This window comes from Hydra viridissima, unplaced genomic scaffold (genome assembly GCF_058129835.1).
Source record: "Hydra viridissima isolate aposymbiotic clone 2 unplaced genomic scaffold, HvirCarnegie_v1 scaffold_3, whole genome shotgun sequence".
Classification (NCBI taxonomy): Eukaryota; Metazoa; Cnidaria; class Hydrozoa; order Anthoathecata; family Hydridae; genus Hydra; species Hydra viridissima.
In genome coordinates this window covers 12,114,702-12,133,234 of record NW_028324302.1, presented here as the reverse complement: position 1 = coordinate 12,133,234, position 18,533 = coordinate 12,114,702, and the positions used below count along the sequence as shown (strand labels likewise).

Here is an 18,533-nt window from a genome sequence, read left to right as displayed (position 1 = left end):
TGATGTAAATTATATTGTTCCCTTAGGCGTTTACAGCTATTTATAACATCTTTAGCTGACGAATTTAAGAATTTCTTCAGGGAGGCAAGGATATCTGCGCAGCAACCCTAGGTTTTTAACTAGCATACTGTTTATACTGCCATTTTTGACCAATTCAGTGTTCAAGTTCATAACGCAATAAACTATATTTGGTTCTGTTTACTATGTTTTCGCTTTTAGTATTGTTTAACTTATAAAGCCCCCAAGTTACAAATAATACCGAGCAAGAGAGTTGCTCTTTGTTTGACGCGCCCTCGTCACATTAATCCATAATATACAGGTTACGTATTTCTTTTAGTTTTATTTGCAACACTTGATTAAAGTAATGCACAGTAGTCTCGTTCTGAAAGTCGCCATGTTTGTTCTTGTAATTATGAAGCTTTGAGATTGCTTATAATTATGAAGTTATGATATGTGTAATTATGAAATAATGAACTTCTACTTTGTTACTTGTCATCGATAGTAGTCATTTATCATTGCTATAGCACTACAGTGGTTTGGAAATATAGCATGGAGCTGAAGGGTGGTCACATGGCAGGAAGAACTTAAAGTTTTTCATAAAATTTTTGAGATTCGAAAATTTCCTCAACTGAATTAATAAAAATGAATTTACTGAATTAAAAAAAAAAAACCTTACTAAACGATTATTGTTCTTTTACCATCACTTTTTTTTACAAGTTTTTGAAAAACCTTTATGAGTCACTCTCCTCCTATTGTATTGAATTCTTGAGTTAGGAGATTTATATTTAGATATAAGAGGGAAAGAGAGAGATTTTAAAATTCGTTCGGCAATTCATTCTTTTTACTTGTTTTGATTATGATTTCAGAAAGCAATGGGTGGGCACATACTTGAATGTAGATAGATTTTACATATAAAAAATGGTCAGGAAAAAAATAAGTGGTGGAGCATGGCTCACACAGATACCGTGTTAGTGGGCCCTGGAGCACAAGTATGATGAAAAAGACATTTTATTTACCTTACAGCAGTAGAAATATTTTTTTGTGGTTTTAAAATTAAAGAAAGAATAAACCAATACTTAGCAAGAAATCTGTGCGGGGGAGGTGGGGGTGGTATAAAGGATTGAAGATTCTTTGCAGTGCTGACTTTGCTTAATGTTTTGTTTTTTTTTTTTGTTTTTATTAAGAAAAGTTACTTTTTATTTCCGAAATGAGTTTGTTGTTCATAAATGTCCTATTTTGTTATTAAGTACTTACGTTTCGTTTTTTTTTCTTGTTTGCAATATACTAAAGACTTTTAGAAATATTCGTGGTTGGACGCTATATTACGAAGCATTTGTCCAATGGGCAAAAACTTAAAAATAGTTAATTTACTAAGTTAAACGAATCAGTACGGTAGATATTTGATTCGATTGATTCATAGCTTATAAATTGTTTGCATAATGACAATCATTATGACATCTTTAAATTTGCTATCATTTAACAGTTATAAAATAGACAACCGGAACATGTCAGTATCTCAGTAAAGAATATTTTTTAAAAACATGAAACATTTTGAATTTTATAATTAAAGTTTGAAGATGTTGAAAACTTAGATATTAAAAAAATTTACGCAAAAAAATCTCTTAAAAAAAAACCTTTACTACATTTGTGAGTTTTGTTTATTTATAATTAATTTACAAACCTTAAAAATTATAACAAAAAGTAAGAAAATACAAAAAGAGAAACAGAGCAAATAATTTGAGGGAAAGAACACATGCTGTAAAGTGCATTTAGATAGACCAGTACTCCATGCATCTTTTGCATCTTCTGCATCTTTTGTAGTTAAATCTTGACTAACTGTTTTTAAAAGTAATACATTTTAAACATAACAAACTGGTTTAAACATAATAAAACTGGTTTAAAGTTTGATCAAAAGTCAAAGATTTTGGCCTGGAAGGCTAAATGTAAATTTTCTCAGACTAAAGAAGATATAATAAAAAAAAGATATAACAAAAGAAGATTTAGTAAAATAAAAATAATAAAATAAGATGAAATAAATAAGATGTAATAAAAAAGCTATAATAAAATAGTTATAAGAATAAAACTATAAATTGAACCTTTTTTAGCTGTCAGATGATAAAAAATGATGAGGAATAACTTCCTAAACCTTTTACTTATATTTTATTTTTGATCTCTTTTCTATATTTATGAAAGCCATCTTGAGTCGGAAAGAATTGCTTCTAGACTGTCTAGAAAAAGCGTTTTTTTAACATATATATATATACATATATACTTTTGGAAATCCTTTGATTTGAGCGATGGATTTTGAATTCTTTTTGCAAATGTAATCTTCCGCTATTTGAAGGAAGAGAAGATACATAAAATCTTGTATAATCTTACAAAAGTTCAGACATTCTAACGGTGCAAACAATTATTTTAATGTGAAACTGACCTTATAATCTTTTTGAAGAGTAATTCGGAGACTAACCACTTAGCGGTTTCTGTCATCCATAAAAAAAAAACGCATGCTGACTGTTAATAGGCTAATCGGCTTCCAACCAATATCCTGTGTGAAATCAACCTTACTTTGTTACATAAATAATCAGCAGGCATTACTTCAATTAATGACTCCTATCTTCACTAAATATGCTCTCTAGGAGCCTTGAGAGCATACTTTGTTAAGCTATAAAGTACAGGAAGCGGTAAGCAAATAATACACTATAAATAAAGTGAATTCTTATGATGTTGTTTTCTCCATTGAAATTAAAACATTTTTTTGAGATTACAAGCACTTAAAAAATAACGGAACAAAAAAGACCTTCAAATCCATCAATTAAGATGCTGATAATAAAAAGTGTCACTAATCATTCGTTAACGAAACAAGCTATAAATATTGTTTTAATACTTTAACTTTTAAAAATATTTAGGCTTGTTGTTTTTTTAAGTGAGAACTCGATGAACGTTTGTTTCGTGGTATTCATTTAATTTTGAATAAAGAAAAAATTTTATAGTGAATTCTGCAACATGATTATCCTATTCTCATTTTTTAAAATTGAAACATTTTGTTTTTAAAATATCAACCGTTTTGCTTTGCATTTGCTAAATAATTTATTTTAGAAATAGATTTAACTTTTCAGCAATCGTTTTATTACGCACACAGTAGAAGTATTTGCACTTCAATAATCAATTGTAATAAGCCAATTATTCATAAATACGCATAAATACTTGTATTTGCAAATTTTTTATAAATGAATCAGTGTAGAATTAAACTTAATAGATGTCGGTGAACCAGTGTCAAGCAGCAAATTCTAAAAGATGAGTTTTAAAATAACTTTGTTGATAACAATAAATCATCAAAACGATAACATTATTGTTAATGAGGTCATACTTCAAGATTCAACTAAAGCATAATATTTACAGATCATAAAACAGCAGCCTTGTTGTGTTTAATATTACACTATATTTTATTACAAAATATACCAAAACTTCAAAAAGTCTAGTCATTCAAAATAAATACACAAGAGATTTTTGTATTTAATGTTAACGTTATTTTATGACATTGTCAATAAACCCTTTCTTTTAATGTATAACGTGTATAGAGTTATATATAAATGGTTTCTTACAAATTCAACGCGTATTTACATAGGTGCAAGTGAACTTTATATTTCTTCGATTTTTTTAATATATTACATAAATTTTCATTTTGACGACAGATTTGGTTTTACAAAGTTAAAAAAGGAAAATAAAAATCAGACTTTCAGATGAAAATAAGTTTGAGCAAAGACTGATGTTTATTTATGTACTGTCATATGTTTCACAGTTTGACCTCCCCTATTTAACGTCTACTTATACATCGTCTACAGTCGTTGTCAGAAATAACGCTCAGTCAAAATAAAATAAATATAAAATATATGATACAATAAATGAGTTTTTGAAATGCACTTTTAAATATATTGCCGAGGACGTTTGTTTTTTTATGCCTCAGGTTAGAAAATGATCACATCATCGTTTCTTTTGTTGATTACGTTTTCTCTGGTTTAATAACAAAGGACATCGTTATTGCGGAGATAGTGCTTACTTTGGATCTCGATTCTCCGCCTTTTCGACAGTCTTAAAGTTTATGAAGTTTTTTCTTTTTGTTTTGAGCTGATTAACTTTTTCCTTAGTTCTGCTGTCCTTAGCTTTTCGATTTCATCCTCTAATTTCATGACTTGGTTTTGAAGTTCTCTTATCTTATTTGCTTGGTTTTCAATTTTTTTATTGGAAGAATCACAAACAGTGCTAACTTTATCATCGAAGTTTCGTAGTCTTGATGCGGCTATGCTAGAAGCACTTTTTGTTGGAAGCCACATAAACGATCGTTCTAATTCATTACTACGAAAACTTTCCGTCATAGTAATTACATCATCTTTTACTGTCAAGTACCAGGTTATTTTACCCGTTTCGACGGATAGTTTGACGTGCATATGTCTCGTTAAACTCATGTTGAAAAGACAACGCTTGCGTGAACGATGGTTTTTGCCTCCGTCAGCAGAATCCTAAACACAATTAAAATATTTATGTTGAATCTTAATTTTTTTCACAAGAGAAAAACTTCAAATGCAAAATTTTCTTTCATAAAAAGATAAGGCCGTAACACCATGTGATACCTTAAACGTGATTCCACCATCGTTTTTTACGCAGAGATATTGCTTAGTATGTTCAGATTTGATTTTCAATCGGCCGTACGAAACAGTTTCGGTGATAAATTGGTTTTCTAAAAGCAAAATGAATAATTTTTACTTAATACTCGATCTTTCTTTTTAAGTTGTGTTTATTTTAACCTAAACCATGGAAGTTTTTTTGGTTGTTCTTAAATCCAGACCCTGAACTTTGTAACGCGACAAATTAGAGATTTGATTAGTCCGTACTTTAGCATAGATAAGCTAAAATTGTATTTTTAGCTAAAAAAAAAAAAACAACACAAAATTCCAACTGATCCATTTATATTCACTTGTAAAATGACGGAACCTGATGATGATATTCCCTTTACTGAATCACCAAGGTTTCCTGCTTCATAGAGGATATTTACCGGTGATTCGTATAATAAAGTGTTTAAACTAACTTCTTTTTTTTCCTTCATTATTAAAAAATGTTTCCGTGTTCAGTTTTTATCTCCTTGTGAAAACAAAAAAACAAAAGAAAAAGAAACGCCCATAAAAAATCATGTTTAAATTGCGCCTGAAGAAAACTTATTCATATCAAGAATAAAAGCCTTTTTTTGTATGAAACCCATCTAATATCCATTATCATATATATATATATATATATATATATATATATATATATATATATATATATATATATATATATATATATATATATATATATATATATATATATATATATATATATATATATATATACGTACACACACATGCAATATGTAATCCCACATGACCACAAGTATGTGGCACTTGTTTATTTATTACGTTTATATCATCTAAATGTTACCAATAAATACTTCAATTCTATTTAGAGCAAAAGTTTAAAAATACAAATGTTATGTAACAACGATTGGATCTTAGTAAAGATTTACTGAAGTGTTTACCTCTTCCGTTTACTTTTTGTTTCTGGTTAACGGTCAATTCAAATTCATGGTCCCAGGACTTGCTTCCAGGTTTTTCTTGAACGACAATAACGCGTTTAGCTGATATAGAGTATAACTCCATTGCATCGCTTACTGTGGCATCGTATGAATTCTGAAGGTCAAAAGTTGGTTCTGCAACATTTTTCTCATAATGCCTTCTATATATTGAATCGCTTGCTCTCTTTCTGGACTATAAAAAAGAAGAAAAACAAAATGTTCTTTATGTCGATTGTTCTTTCATATTTGAACTTTTAACTCATTCATTCATTGCTTATAATTCGCATAAAATATGTTTAACTTCATAAGAATTTATTCGTGGCCCAATTGTTTTAAGTAAATTTTATTTTTTAAATGAGTAAATCTTCGATTTATTGTATACTATCATATTTAAAAGAATTATTTACCACATTTCCAACTTGAACTCTAGAAGAAGTCACAGGAGGAGAGGATTGAATTGATAAAGAAATTAAAACCATACTAAAATAGATTGATCATCCTTTTATGATACAGGTTTGTGTATATACGATAAGCAATTTAATATAATCGTAAAAAAAAAATAAAAAAAAAAAAATACGAATAACTTTCAAAGCAAGAAAATAGAACGTTTTTTAGTGAAACTAAAATTTTAAAAGCTTGAACTTTTTTCCCTAAATAAAGATCGTCAGAAATTATTCGTATTAATTGTTAACATTAAGAAATTTTGTTTTTAAAGATTAAATCTTAAAAATAATATCTTACCTCATAGTAATGAACGTGGTTCGTTTTAACTGATTGGTTACGAACATTTTAATATCCTTTTTCTTTTTTAAAAAAATTATCCTACGACAAATTGTTTTTTTCGACGGAGCACAGGTGCTAATGTTTGGCAATAAGTTACGTAGATTATTTTTGCCAAGAACCTACTGCAATGAGTAACAGTAAAAAAGTTTTTCGGAAACGATCGCGTATGCTTCTTATTTTTGATAATAATCAAGAGGATCCGCACCTCTTATCAAATATGACTCTTGCCACCTATATTTCCAACGATAAAATGAATGAGTAACCATTTGTCAAATTCATTAACATGCGCACGACTTCAATCAACTGTGACTAATATAAATACAAACGTTGTGACGTAACATGTCAATAAAATAAAATCTGATATGGGTGTCAGGATACGTGCACAGGAAGGCCTTGACTTAGCGAATACAAAAGAAAAACTATATCAGTAATTTTAAACAAATTATATGTGCATAGTGCAGGTGATTAAATCCATTTAAGTGCTGCTTTTTAATTCCTCAATCCTTAAATCTGGGAAAAGTTTTTTTCCCCGACAATTTAATCAATTTTGAAAAAAGCAATCTATAGTATAAGCTTTTCGTTTAAGAAATATTTATTGCGAAGGATAGTTATTCGTAGCATTAATTAAATTTCCTATTGCTTTAAAAAGAAGAGAGTTTCATAAATAATACCTTCCTGTATGTAAAATTAACAATGCCAGTTCTGAAGAGCGATTCAAATTTTATAAGCGCCTCCATTTGTCGGCTGAGTTAACAAGCTGGTTATTTTTGTTAAGATAAGTTGTTTTTTTAACGTTGTTTATCCGCTTTCTAAATTTGATGCACATTGCAATGTCGCCTGCCTGGTAACAGGAACGCGTCGTATCAAAAGGAGGTTTTCGAATGGAATTTTGCGGACGAAAATGTTTTCTCAAAAGGCGTAAGAGTTATGTAAACGGCTGGAATACAAATTTTGAATAGATTTATTACATGCTTGCATTCAGTAACATCTTTACTCAGTATTATCATCACGCAAAGGTCACGTTTAAAGCAATCGAAGCTTTTCCCTATGCCGTTTCTTATTTAAAAGGAATTTAGTTTCTGATCGACTTCATAAGTTAAAAAAATCTTTTCAATTATCAGAAGTTAAATAGATTATCTTATCTATGCAAAGTCTTCTTTGGAAAAACGAAAAATGTTCTGAACCTTTTCCGAAAGACATTATTTTTTAAATTGCTTTTATTTGAGGATTATCGTTTGTTTTTCCGGTTTGATAGTGCAATGACATTAGAAAAAACTGTGTCAAAAGTTTGTTATTTGAAAATATGTAGAATAATGTGGTTCATAAAATGGGGGCACTAAAAAGTGGTTTACCTAGAAACTTTCCTGTTGATTAACCAAATTTTGTTACTATTTAAGTTATTCAAATTCTGAATTTGCCTAAAACACCACCAATAAAATTAAATTATATTTTTCCCTCACATTTTATACATCCCTCACAGAGAACCAATAGTTTTTTTATGAAAAAAATGGGGAAAAAATGAGACAAGTAAATTTTATCTAAGATCAATTAAAGAAAGTCCATAAAATACCGTATTCATTTTCTTCAATAGCATTTAAAGTTTTAAAAAACATTACTTTTTTAAAGAACCACTTTCAAGACGATAAGTTATATATTTACACCCACAAGATAATATATGTAAGTTATAAAACTATTGAGATTTAACTTTATTATGAAATTTTCAATCTCACAATTCTTTTTTTTTTGTTATTTTAATATTATAACTTTTTTTTTTTTGTATTCAAAGTAACTACTTTTTTTTTCATTTGACCTTTTTTTTAACATTTATTTTTTTTCAAGATTTTTGTCTCCTTTCGAAACATTTTTCCAGACAATATTTTAAATAAATCTCGCAACTCTATACACCTGTTATAAATATAACGCTTTTATTAATCAATAAACTACAACTAGCTACTTGTTCACATACTTCTAAGTAACAAACATTAAAATAACTTTTTTTTTCTGTTTTACTTCGTATAACAAAAAGATTAAAACTTGTTGAATAAAATTTAATATTTTTAATAGTTAAAATGTGGTAAAATTATATGGTCTAAAATTCAATGAGCAACAGTTCCTAAATCAAAGTTCTCTAAATAATTAGTGTAAAGTAGTTGTTACATTAGCGTTTTTATATGAAAATTGACACGCCCTTCTCTTGTTTGCTTCCTTTTTTAAATTAACGTATGCACTTGTGAAAGTTCCAGCTGCTACATTTAAAATCACATTTAAAATTTAAGCTGCATATATTTTAATATTGAATGACGTTGTGACCACCATTAAATTATACCCTATGTTACCCCGTCTTGCAATGCTAACTAATGTTTTTTTTGTAACTGTTTGCGTCTATTTCTATTGTCAAAAGGTTTCTGAAATAGTCCTGACACGGAATAACTTATTATAGTATCAAAATTACTAATATTATTACACTTAGCAAAAAAAATTCAAAATCCTTTAAAAAAATGAGTTTTTGGGAAAAAGTCCTTGAAAAATAAACAGAAGCTTTGCAATTATAATTTTTCTATTCCCACCTTCTTTTGTTGATACTCTTTCTAGCCGTCAAAACTGAAATAACAGTGACCAGTACACAAAGTAAATAAAAGTCCATGTTGTTCAAAGATCCTTGTTGTTCTATTTAATTTTTAATGAAGTATCCTAAATATAATCACAATTAGTAAACCGATCTGAGCCGATGCATTATGTGCCAGATCGCACGATTATCAACATATCGAAAAGCAATGAATAAGTGTAAAAATGACCTTAACTAACATAGCCCAGTTATTTTCAAGGAGTTTTTTCCCACAGCGTCCTCTCCCTAACCGCAGCGTGTTTATTAATTTTAATTTTGTGATACGGCGGTTAATATCTTCTTAGCCTTTTAAAGGGAATCTTTTTTTGGCTATGTCGACGAAGTTCAAAATATTCAAATTAAATAAACAGACAAACAGTATTACATGCATTTTTTTTTTTTTAATCATATTTATCATATTTTATCATATTTATCATATTTATCATGTTTTATCATTTTTTATCATAGAAGACAAAATGCAGAAAGGTTAATGCAAACTTAAACAGTAGTCACTTTTGGGAGGTGCTTCATTTTTAAACCCAATAATAAACAAAATAAATTTCAATGTTGGTGTAAAAATAAACTTTTTTAAAAAAAGCAACCAATTCTGTCTCTTTTTTTGTTTTTGGAGAAAAGTACATAGGACTAATCTTTAGATATACAAAGAAAAAATTCAACTACTATTCTTTAGTGTCAATACCATCCACTTTATGGCGCGAAAGATGTTGTAATTAGAAAAAAAAATGTTTTTCATAAAACATTTTAAAACTGCAACTATGGTAATTACTATGGTAGTTACTGCAACTATGGTAATTACTATGGTAGTTACTGCAACTATGGTAATCTTATAATCGCTCTTCTCTTACATTTCCAAGATAAAGCGAATAATAAAACATCAATCGGTGATTTTTTAAAGTGATTTAATATTCGTCGATGTACAAGATGAGAAACTATAAAATAATCAGGGGCAATCCATGCAAATAATGATCAGGTTCCATTTGCAATACAATTGTTAATTATTTAACTTAAAACAGTTTAATTGATATACTATTGGGTAGTTTCAATCGAACGGTACCGTGATACTAAAGTTTCAATTAATTTCGAGTTTTTAATTCCGGCGAATTTTATGTCTTACCCATTGTCACTTTTGTTTCAAAGAGACCAATCAGTCTTCAAAAAGCAATTATAAAACCAAGCGCTTTTTAAAAGGTCTTTCTGTTTTTGTTATAAAAACGTTCATTAGACATAAGACGCCTTACGTTTTTAAACTTCATGCGATTAACGCGCCTCTCTTCAATTGCTATTTGTAGTTTATTCGGTAGTCTTTGGTAGGCATGTTCAAGAGGCATCGCCACTTAAAAGCTTTTGTCTAGTAATGCAATAAACCTAAAACTTTGCTTGTTCTCTCTCTCTCTAAATTGTGACATATAATTAGTTAGACATTAGTATATTTGATTATATATACCTAACCTGTGTTAAATGCTATTGGATAATACATATATTAATTTTGTGTAATTTACGAAATTGAATTGGAACTTTCGCAGAAGATTATAAACAAAGAAAAAGTTTTGTTTTGTGCCGAAAAAACTTCTTATAATTGCTTTATTTCAAAAATTGTTTGTAAAGAATGAAAAATTTACCTCCGCCAAAGTTTGGGAGCGATTTGTAAAATAATTGCATTTCCTGTTCAATTCTAGTTCAATTTAAACGAATATGAAAAATAATAAAGATATATAACATTTTCTTGAAATATTTGATGAACTTTACCAAACAAAACTTTTATTGGAAAGTAGAATTTCACTAAAAATTTGTGTCAAAGTAAAAACCTTTAAAAAGATTAAAAATTACCAAAAAAAGTTAATAGGAAATTCGACGAACAGCAAAGAAAAAGAACAGCAAAGAAAAAGAACAGCAGACAGTTTGATTGATTTCTATGAAGAATAGAAATTCCCGATTTGTGTTTACTGAGTGTTTTGTAAATTGGACTCCAAAGCAGTGGCCAAAACATTCTCTGGAGCGATGAACCAAAATTTCATGCTGTTCGGATCAAATGGAATTAGTTATATTTGTCGTCATCCAGGCCAACGATTTAATCCAATTACTGACATTGAAACATGGTTGAGGAAATGTAGATAATTGGAAATGTTTTTGCCCTTGTTTGTTCACCTCATTGAAGTTAACATGAATTAAAATATGTACAAAGGAGTAATTAAAAATAACCAGCAAAAAGATAAAAATCCAAAACATACAGCAGGATAAGTAAAATAACTTTAAAAAAAAAGTTTTCTTGAATCAATCCTAACTTAAGTCCTATAGAACATTTATGAAAGCATTTCGATAGTCAGACAGAAAACCAACAAACATACAAGTTTTTCTTTAAGATGATTGGAGATGTTTGGTAAAAAAAAATTAAAATCAATCCAACTGGATAAATTTTAAAATTTTCACCTAAAAATTTGAAGAAATTTCAAGAAATTACAAGATATGGCTAAAATAAAAAACTTTGTTATGCTTCGTGAATTTAACTCTCCCAAAGGATTTAGATTTTAAATATTTTTTTAAAGTTTTGTTTTATATTGGTTCTGAGAAGAAGTTCGCAGCTTTTTTACCAATAGACGGCGCCAACTGAAAATAACTCAGGAAATACAGATCGCTACGACACCACTTTGCGCTCGAAGGAAAGGTGACTGTTCGAGCGATATTTTGCGCGTCTAAACATTAAGAATTTGGCTGTATTTGGAAAGTTGTTTGCGTTTGAAAATGGAGAAAAGTAATGAAAAATTACGCTACATATATATTGCAATATTGTTACAACAAAGGAAAGAACGCGGCACAGATTTGTAAAAAATTTTTTGCTGTGTACGATGAAGGTACTTTATCAAAATTTGTAAAGCAAAATTAATAGCCTCGCTTTTGTTCTAGTAGTTTTCATGTGAGAGATGACTCACGCTCCGGACGTCCAACTAGTGAAAAATTTATCACTCAATGATGCTCTCAACTTAATAATAAAAACAGCACTAAAGCATCTTTCTGCTTCAACTGATGATTGTGGTAAATACTTTAAAGCACAGTGCAGTTTTTTATCATTCAAATATAGCCATTTTTTAAAATGCTAGCCAAAACATTTAAGAAAGTCTTGTTTATTATTAAATTAAATTATTTGGCTTGGAAATGGTCAGGTTCTTCAGCTTCTTTTTTTGAAAAATTGAATTTATTTAAACATTGTAGACACGTTCAACCGTAGATACATCTTTAGGATCATAAAAAAAAGTGAATAAAGATCTTTTGCTATAATAAGTTGTTCTTTTTTCTTTTGCTATAATAAGTTGTACTTTTTTTCTTTGAAAAAAGAACGACTAATTATAGTAAAAGAAAAAAGAGCTACCCAATTACAGATATTCAATTCTAACATGTTTTTGTATCAAAGAATTAAACCCAACTCTTTCCTAAGCTAATCGAGGCTACAACGTTGAAGATCATCATTTCCTAGAGGTGACCTTTTAAACAACCTTGCAATTATGCAATTTTTTTTTATTCATCGCTCACATAATTCAACAGTTTCTTCGTTAGATTCTAATTCTTCCCGAATTGACAGAAGTTTGATAACTAGTTTCATCATTATCATCATAATCAACTTCTTCAGTGTCCTCCCCTGAATTGACACTACAAAAATTTTTATCTTTAACTAGATCATTTGCTTTTTTATAAAGTATATCAATTACTATCAAATGAATTCCATGAGGAAAAGTTAATGAGTTATTGGGACAACCTACTGGTTTTTTTTATTACACTGACTTTTTATCTGTTACCACTTTAAAAACATAGTTGTTAGTTTTTAACCCAAAATCTTCAAGCCTTGTTTCAAATAGTTTAAGACCATCTTCAGCCTTTATTGAGCCAACAATCCTTATCATCCTTATCATCATTCCAAAACATTGAACTGTATTATGATTTGGAATTTTAAGACCCTGAGTAGTCCACCCTTTTTGAATAATGATACCTTTTGAGAACTTGTAAATGAATATAAGATCAACAGCAACCATTCAAATCAAAACAAGTTCAGAAAAATCTTTTTTGGAAAAACTGGCAACAATTGAAAATTGACTTGGATTGGGCAGAAGACGGCAAAACGGTCATTAGACGGCGAAGTATGGCACGAAATTCCCGTCACTTTTTTATTTTTAAGTTTTACTTTTTTAAATGATTAAGTAATGCGGTTGTTGGTTGTTTTGTCTGAAAAGTTGAAGGACAATATTTTCATCCCCTTGTTGAAATTACTACATATTTTCAAATTTCAGATTTTTTCTTTGAAGGCTTCACCAATTCATTTTCCATTTTTCCCTTTTTTTTTTTTTTTATATTACTAGAAATATATATAGAACAAAGCTAAATGAATAAAAATAAAAGCAGCACAAAACTACTAGAAATAAATCGAAAACAAAAAAATAAAACAACTTATTTGAAATAACCGACAACGTATGCAGCGAAATCCATTAAAGTTGGCAAATATATAAAACAAAGCCGAGAAATCATCAAAACGTAAACTAAAAAAACAGTAACATTTTATTTTTAGGTCCGCTGTATAAAAAAATGAAAATCGGACTACTTTTGTACAAATTTTTCTAAAATATCAATTTTCTGTTTGTTTAATTTGACAAAAAATTACTTGATTTTACTCAAGTAATAAAAAATTTACTTAAGTACTTCAGTTGTTTAAACAATTATTTAAGTACTTAAGTACTTGAGTTACTTGAAGCAGTCTTAGTCAGACAATTAATTTTCAACTCAAAAGTTGTGAGAACTTGGATTTGAAGTTTTGTTGCATCCACTGTAGTTGCTTCCACTGTCTGAAGAAAACACTCTCTTACTTTACCGATCTCTACTGAATTGTCTAAATGGGATTCAGTTGATTTCAAAAGAAGGCTGTGAAAACTAATTGGTTCAGTTTTTAAATTAGAAACCACAGAAGTTCTTCATTGATGGCATCATGACACTACTCGAAAATTGGAAAAATTGAGTCTATAATAATTGAGCATACTTGCTTTAAATAATTTTATTTTCACACTTTAATAAAACCAGTTGAATTTTACCAAAAAAAGCCAAGAACATTTTCTAAAATCCAATGTTTTCGTTTATTTTTTTGTCTGTTCCTTTTATCGAGTTAATAAATATTGATAGCAATTTGCATGTAAAACTACAAAAAAGTTATCAACTTTTTTATTGGTTTAGAACTACCAACAATGTTAAGCTCACAAATTTATTTTAAGTAATTTGGTGTCTTACATGCACAATCATGTTGAAGGGAATTCGTTTTATTTAGTTGAAGAACTATCAAAACTTATCTTATTCAAATCTAAAGGTTGTCTTCCTTATTCTAAATAAGTGTTAAGTTTTGCATTAATGCAAAGATATTCGTCTCTCAGGTTTTTATATAAATTTACCAATGATCATATAAAAAAGTGCAAGTTTTGATGTTAAAAGAAAACTTTTGGAAAGTAGTTTTAAAACCTTTTAATTCAATATGTAGAAGTAAACGCAAAGATACTATATCTTTCAAAGGCAGATATACTCTACTATTAAAACCATTTTATGCTAAAGCAACATACCAGGCTGAGTATAAAGTAGGCAATAGAAAAGTTACTAAAAAAAGAAGCATTTTTTCCAAACCTTTACACGCTGCTGTATATATACACACAAATATAAAATATAAGTATATGTATATTACTCAAAGTATAGACTACCCGATAAATATTTATAGCTCTCATAGATTTAACAAATCCAGGAGATATCCCTATACTTTAGGATAATCCATTTTTCTCCCTATAACACTTAACAAATAGATCTGTTGTATTACTGAGTCAAACTATTATTTAGTCGAACTATTTTTATTCAATTTTTCTTTAAGATGTGCTTAGATGTTAATACTGGAATAGCAGTGCTATGTGAGCATGATCACGGTTCTTTTTATACAGTTGCATTCTCTCTCGGATGGCAAATTTTTTCGGACTTAGCCTTTATGAAAAAGAGTAATTAAAAAAATGAAATTGGTTAAATCAGTCTTAAAATTAATTTAAAATTAGAAGAAAAAAAACATATTATTGGTAAATGAACCAATTTCGAATTTTCTAACAGACAGAAAAAAAAACAGTAAAAATTAAAAATTTGAAAATATCTTTGAAGGTTTTCTTAAGCTATGAGCGTCTTAAACATGTCGTCCCTAAAAAAAAAAAGAAAATTTGTTTTTAAGTTTTTTATGGGCCTTTTTAAATGTGTTTGGGCGCATGTTAAAACCCAATTTATTTGCATGTAGTTAGAGATTTAATATGATCCCTTTTAAAAAACAAACTTTTGTGTACGAGAAATTGCACCAAGTTGAGAAGCTTTGAGCTTCGTAAGGTTATCGAAGTTCCCAAGACTTTTAGCTGTTTCACAGACCTCTTAAGAAGATTTGCAAGCCTTTCTACTTCATATACTTCAAATTCTACACATCTACTGTTGTATAAACGCTAACCTGAGAAACTTTGAACTTAATTTAATGGTTATCAGAATTCCAAATCCCTCTTGCTTTTCTACTATGGTTTGAGGACCAACATAAAGGTCCATGGACCTTTGTTTATTTCATTATATTATAATGCAAGAAAAAAAAGTAAGCCTCGCTCATTCAAACCACATAAAGAAGAAAATATTCATTTCTTTTTTGATGTACTTTAAAGATATTATACAAATGTAAACTCAAAATATTCAGCTTCAATACCCATGGATATGGATTTTGAAGCTGACGGTAAAGTTGCACATAATCTATGTTTTCCCAACAGGCTTGTTTTCCCAACAGGCCTGTTAAGTAAGAAAAAAAACTAAGAAGCTTGAATTTACTTCTAACTTTTTATTTTTACTTTTTATTTAGATTTTAGGTTAGCAAAAAATATGCAAGATAGGCGCTTGATAATATTTTTAGTTTGTATTCTTAAATTATAACAATTGTTATTAGAAAAACAGATTGTAAATTGAATTGCGCGGAAGCAATCGTATGAAGTGGTAGAGAGATTTGACGTTACGTAATTTCCTTGTGTAAATGGCTTTTATAAGAAGCTTTTGTAAATATAATTTGAGCGATTTTTTTTACGACTGTATAGAGGTATTTTTATGGATTTTGATAAGTATAAATTGTATGCAAAAACTATGTAGGGAGAGTTTTATAAAAGAAGAGAAAATGGAGAACTGCAACTTTGTGTTCACCACGAGAAAATTACACAGATAAAATAATTTCGGTACAAAAATGCAAATTTGTCCCAATCTGATATGGCTTATCTTACCAATATCCTGTTTTGATAAATGCCGACTTTCCAACCCACACCATAAAATAGATATTCTAATCAATTTCGGTCCTGATTTTACAAAAAAATATAAATATGCCCTAAAGTCATTATGGTTACCGAGGTATTGCTGCAGAAAGGTCCAATTATCGTGGTATTACTGCAAACATCTTTCCCACCCAGTGGGCACTGGACGTCCTTAGACGTCCACTGGACGTCTTTAGACGTTTACTTTAGACGTTCACTTTAGACGTCCACTTTAGACCTCCACTTTAGACGTCCATTAGACGTCCTAAGAACGTCCTTAGACGTCCAGTGGACGTCCAATGCCTACTGGGCATTACCCTCACGTCCAATGCCTACTGGCCAAAGACGTCGAATGCCTACTGGGCATTACCCTCACCTATTTCAAATTATTCCCCATTAAAAATGTTTCAGCTAACATTTCAGCTTAAGTAACGAAAAAAGAAATAACTTCATTAGCAATTTACTCACACAGTTTCATTTAACCATTTTGGACTTTGATCTATGCCATTAGAATTGTTAGGATTAAGTATCAAAGTCTCATTACAGAAAGTATCGTGTGGTCACTGGACCGGTCATTTTTTACAATACCGGTACAGAATTGGTATCGGTTCCGGAAGGACGGATTTTTCTGATACCAACTTCGAAGTATTGTTGATGGTAGTAGTGTACAAACAAGAATTTCGAGACTGATGCTTAGGATCTTTTGATTTAGGTTTGGTTTACCGGCAAAATCACAAAATTCCTTTTTATCTAAATGTTTTCTGTTTGTTAAACATTTTGGATATCTAAAATATAATTCAAATGTAGGAATGCCACAGGATGTTACTTGTTTTTTTAATTTTGCAAACACAAAATAATGATGGCAAGTAATATTTTAAGCATCAAATTACATTTTTTGAATTGAAATTTTATTATTATTTTATAAGTTTTTATTTATGTTAGTAAAAGTAACTGCTTAGTAACCATTTTGTTTAAAGAAGAAAATAGTTTAGACCAAAATGTTTAATAAAGTTTAGACCAAAAATGTTTCTTTTAGATTATATTATCTATTTTATCGTTTACTTTTTTTTTTTTTAGGTATATTTTATCTGTTGTCGTTTACATTTTGGTTAAAAATGTAAACGATAACAAAAACAAAATAGATTTATGAAACAAACATAAAAAAAATTCTTATTGTTGTACATATAAATACTCAAGGATTCAGAAGAAAGCAACGACACAAGAAACCCACTAGGTCTATGTGATAAATATAGAAACAATATTAGAAGGAAAAAGTACTAGACTGTACCAAAAGCTGTACATTTACTAGAATTTCCACTGTTTTTCAGTGTAAAATTTGGAAATCACCAAGCTTATGCGAAAATTCCCTAGCAGGAAAAATGGTAAGCTTGTTAAGTCTAGTGCATTGCATAAAAAAAGGTGGTTATCCTGTATTTCAAACATAGGACAGGGAAAAAAATACAAATATGACAATAAAATTTTAGTAGAAAAATAGTTAAAAAATTTCAAACTTTAACTAAATTTATGTGAACAATTCAAGAAAAAATTAAACTTCTCACAGGTAGAAAACTATTGCAAATGTCAATAAGCCTCTGTAAATATAAACTACGCAAATCACTTTGGTTGATATGAAAAGGATTCAAGAAAAGTCTTTATCCAACAATCAACTAATTACAGCTAAAGAACTCAGACATTTACAATATTTTAAATATATGAGTTTAATTTCTGTTTTTTAAATATACATATACGATTTTAATTTTCTTTTTTTTTTTTAAATGATTAAATCTATCCTAATTTTAGGCTTACATTATTTTAAATGGGTCGGCAATTAAGGACAAATATATGCGCATTGACGTCATAGTTTAATTTTTAAAAACCACAAAAAATAACTAAAAAATGTGCAAATAATTGTTTATAAATTTAAAATATTTGACCATTAATACGAGCTTAATCATTTTCGTTTAGTTTAAAATTGAGTTTTCAACAAAAAAAATCTTTTTTATTAAATTTTTTTTAATATAAGGAATAATGCTTCTGCAAATTATGTTTTTTTAATAATTAATACTTCTGCAAATTATGACCTGAACATTTTTGATTTCAAAAAGCACTAAGGGACGCATTTGTTAAAAAATTTTAGAAAGGTAAACTTAGGAAGAACAACGTAGATGTTAGTTTGAATTGTTTTGCATAACTACAAAGT

At 28.9% G+C, this 18,533-nt stretch overlaps 1 protein-coding gene and 1 long non-coding RNA gene across 3 annotated transcripts; both read right to left on the bottom strand.

The window, feature by feature from the left end:
- Positions 1–1,653: 1,653 nt before the first annotated feature.
- Positions 1,654–2,685, bottom strand: LOC149891040 (uncharacterized). Its single transcript, XR_016451206.1, has 3 exons — positions 2,432–2,685; positions 2,097–2,334; positions 1,654–1,836 (listed from the first exon to the last, which is right to left on the bottom strand). It is a non-coding gene; the product is annotated as an uncharacterized LOC149891040 (long non-coding RNA).
- Positions 2,686–3,416: 731 nt separating this feature from the next.
- On the bottom strand, positions 3,417–7,417 carry LOC145180234 (uncharacterized). Of its 2 annotated transcripts, XM_090083301.1 has the most exons (6): positions 7,060–7,280; positions 6,347–6,697; positions 6,013–6,085; positions 5,570–5,798; positions 4,629–4,735; positions 3,417–4,517 (listed from the first exon to the last, which is right to left on the bottom strand). In XM_090083301.1, the coding sequence occupies exons 2-6, from the start codon at positions 6,391–6,393 to the stop codon at positions 4,098–4,100; spliced, it is 876 nt and encodes a 291-aa protein (XP_089939427.1). In that variant the 5' UTR covers positions 6,394–6,697; positions 7,060–7,280; the 3' UTR covers positions 3,417–4,097. The 2 variants fall into 2 exon arrangements, with proteins under 2 accessions (XP_089939427.1, XP_079911217.2); XM_080055091.2 differs by having other exon boundaries at positions 6,347–7,417.
- Positions 7,418–18,533: the final 11,116 nt, after the last annotated feature.

Bases quoted from the DNA above. Each gene is read 5' to 3' on its own strand.
- LOC145180234 (XM_080055091.2), bottom strand. From the start codon at position 6,393: ATGTTCGTAACCAATCAGTTAAAACGAACCACGTTCATTACTATGAG. The intron at 6,086-6,346 runs GTAAGATATTAT...AATCTATTTTAG, and splicing joins ACCACGTTCATTACTATGAG to TATGGTTTTAATTTCTTTAT. The intron at 4,518-4,628 runs GTATCACATGGT...AATTGTGTTTAG, and splicing joins ATGGTGGAATCACGTTTAAG to GATTCTGCTGACGGAGGCAA.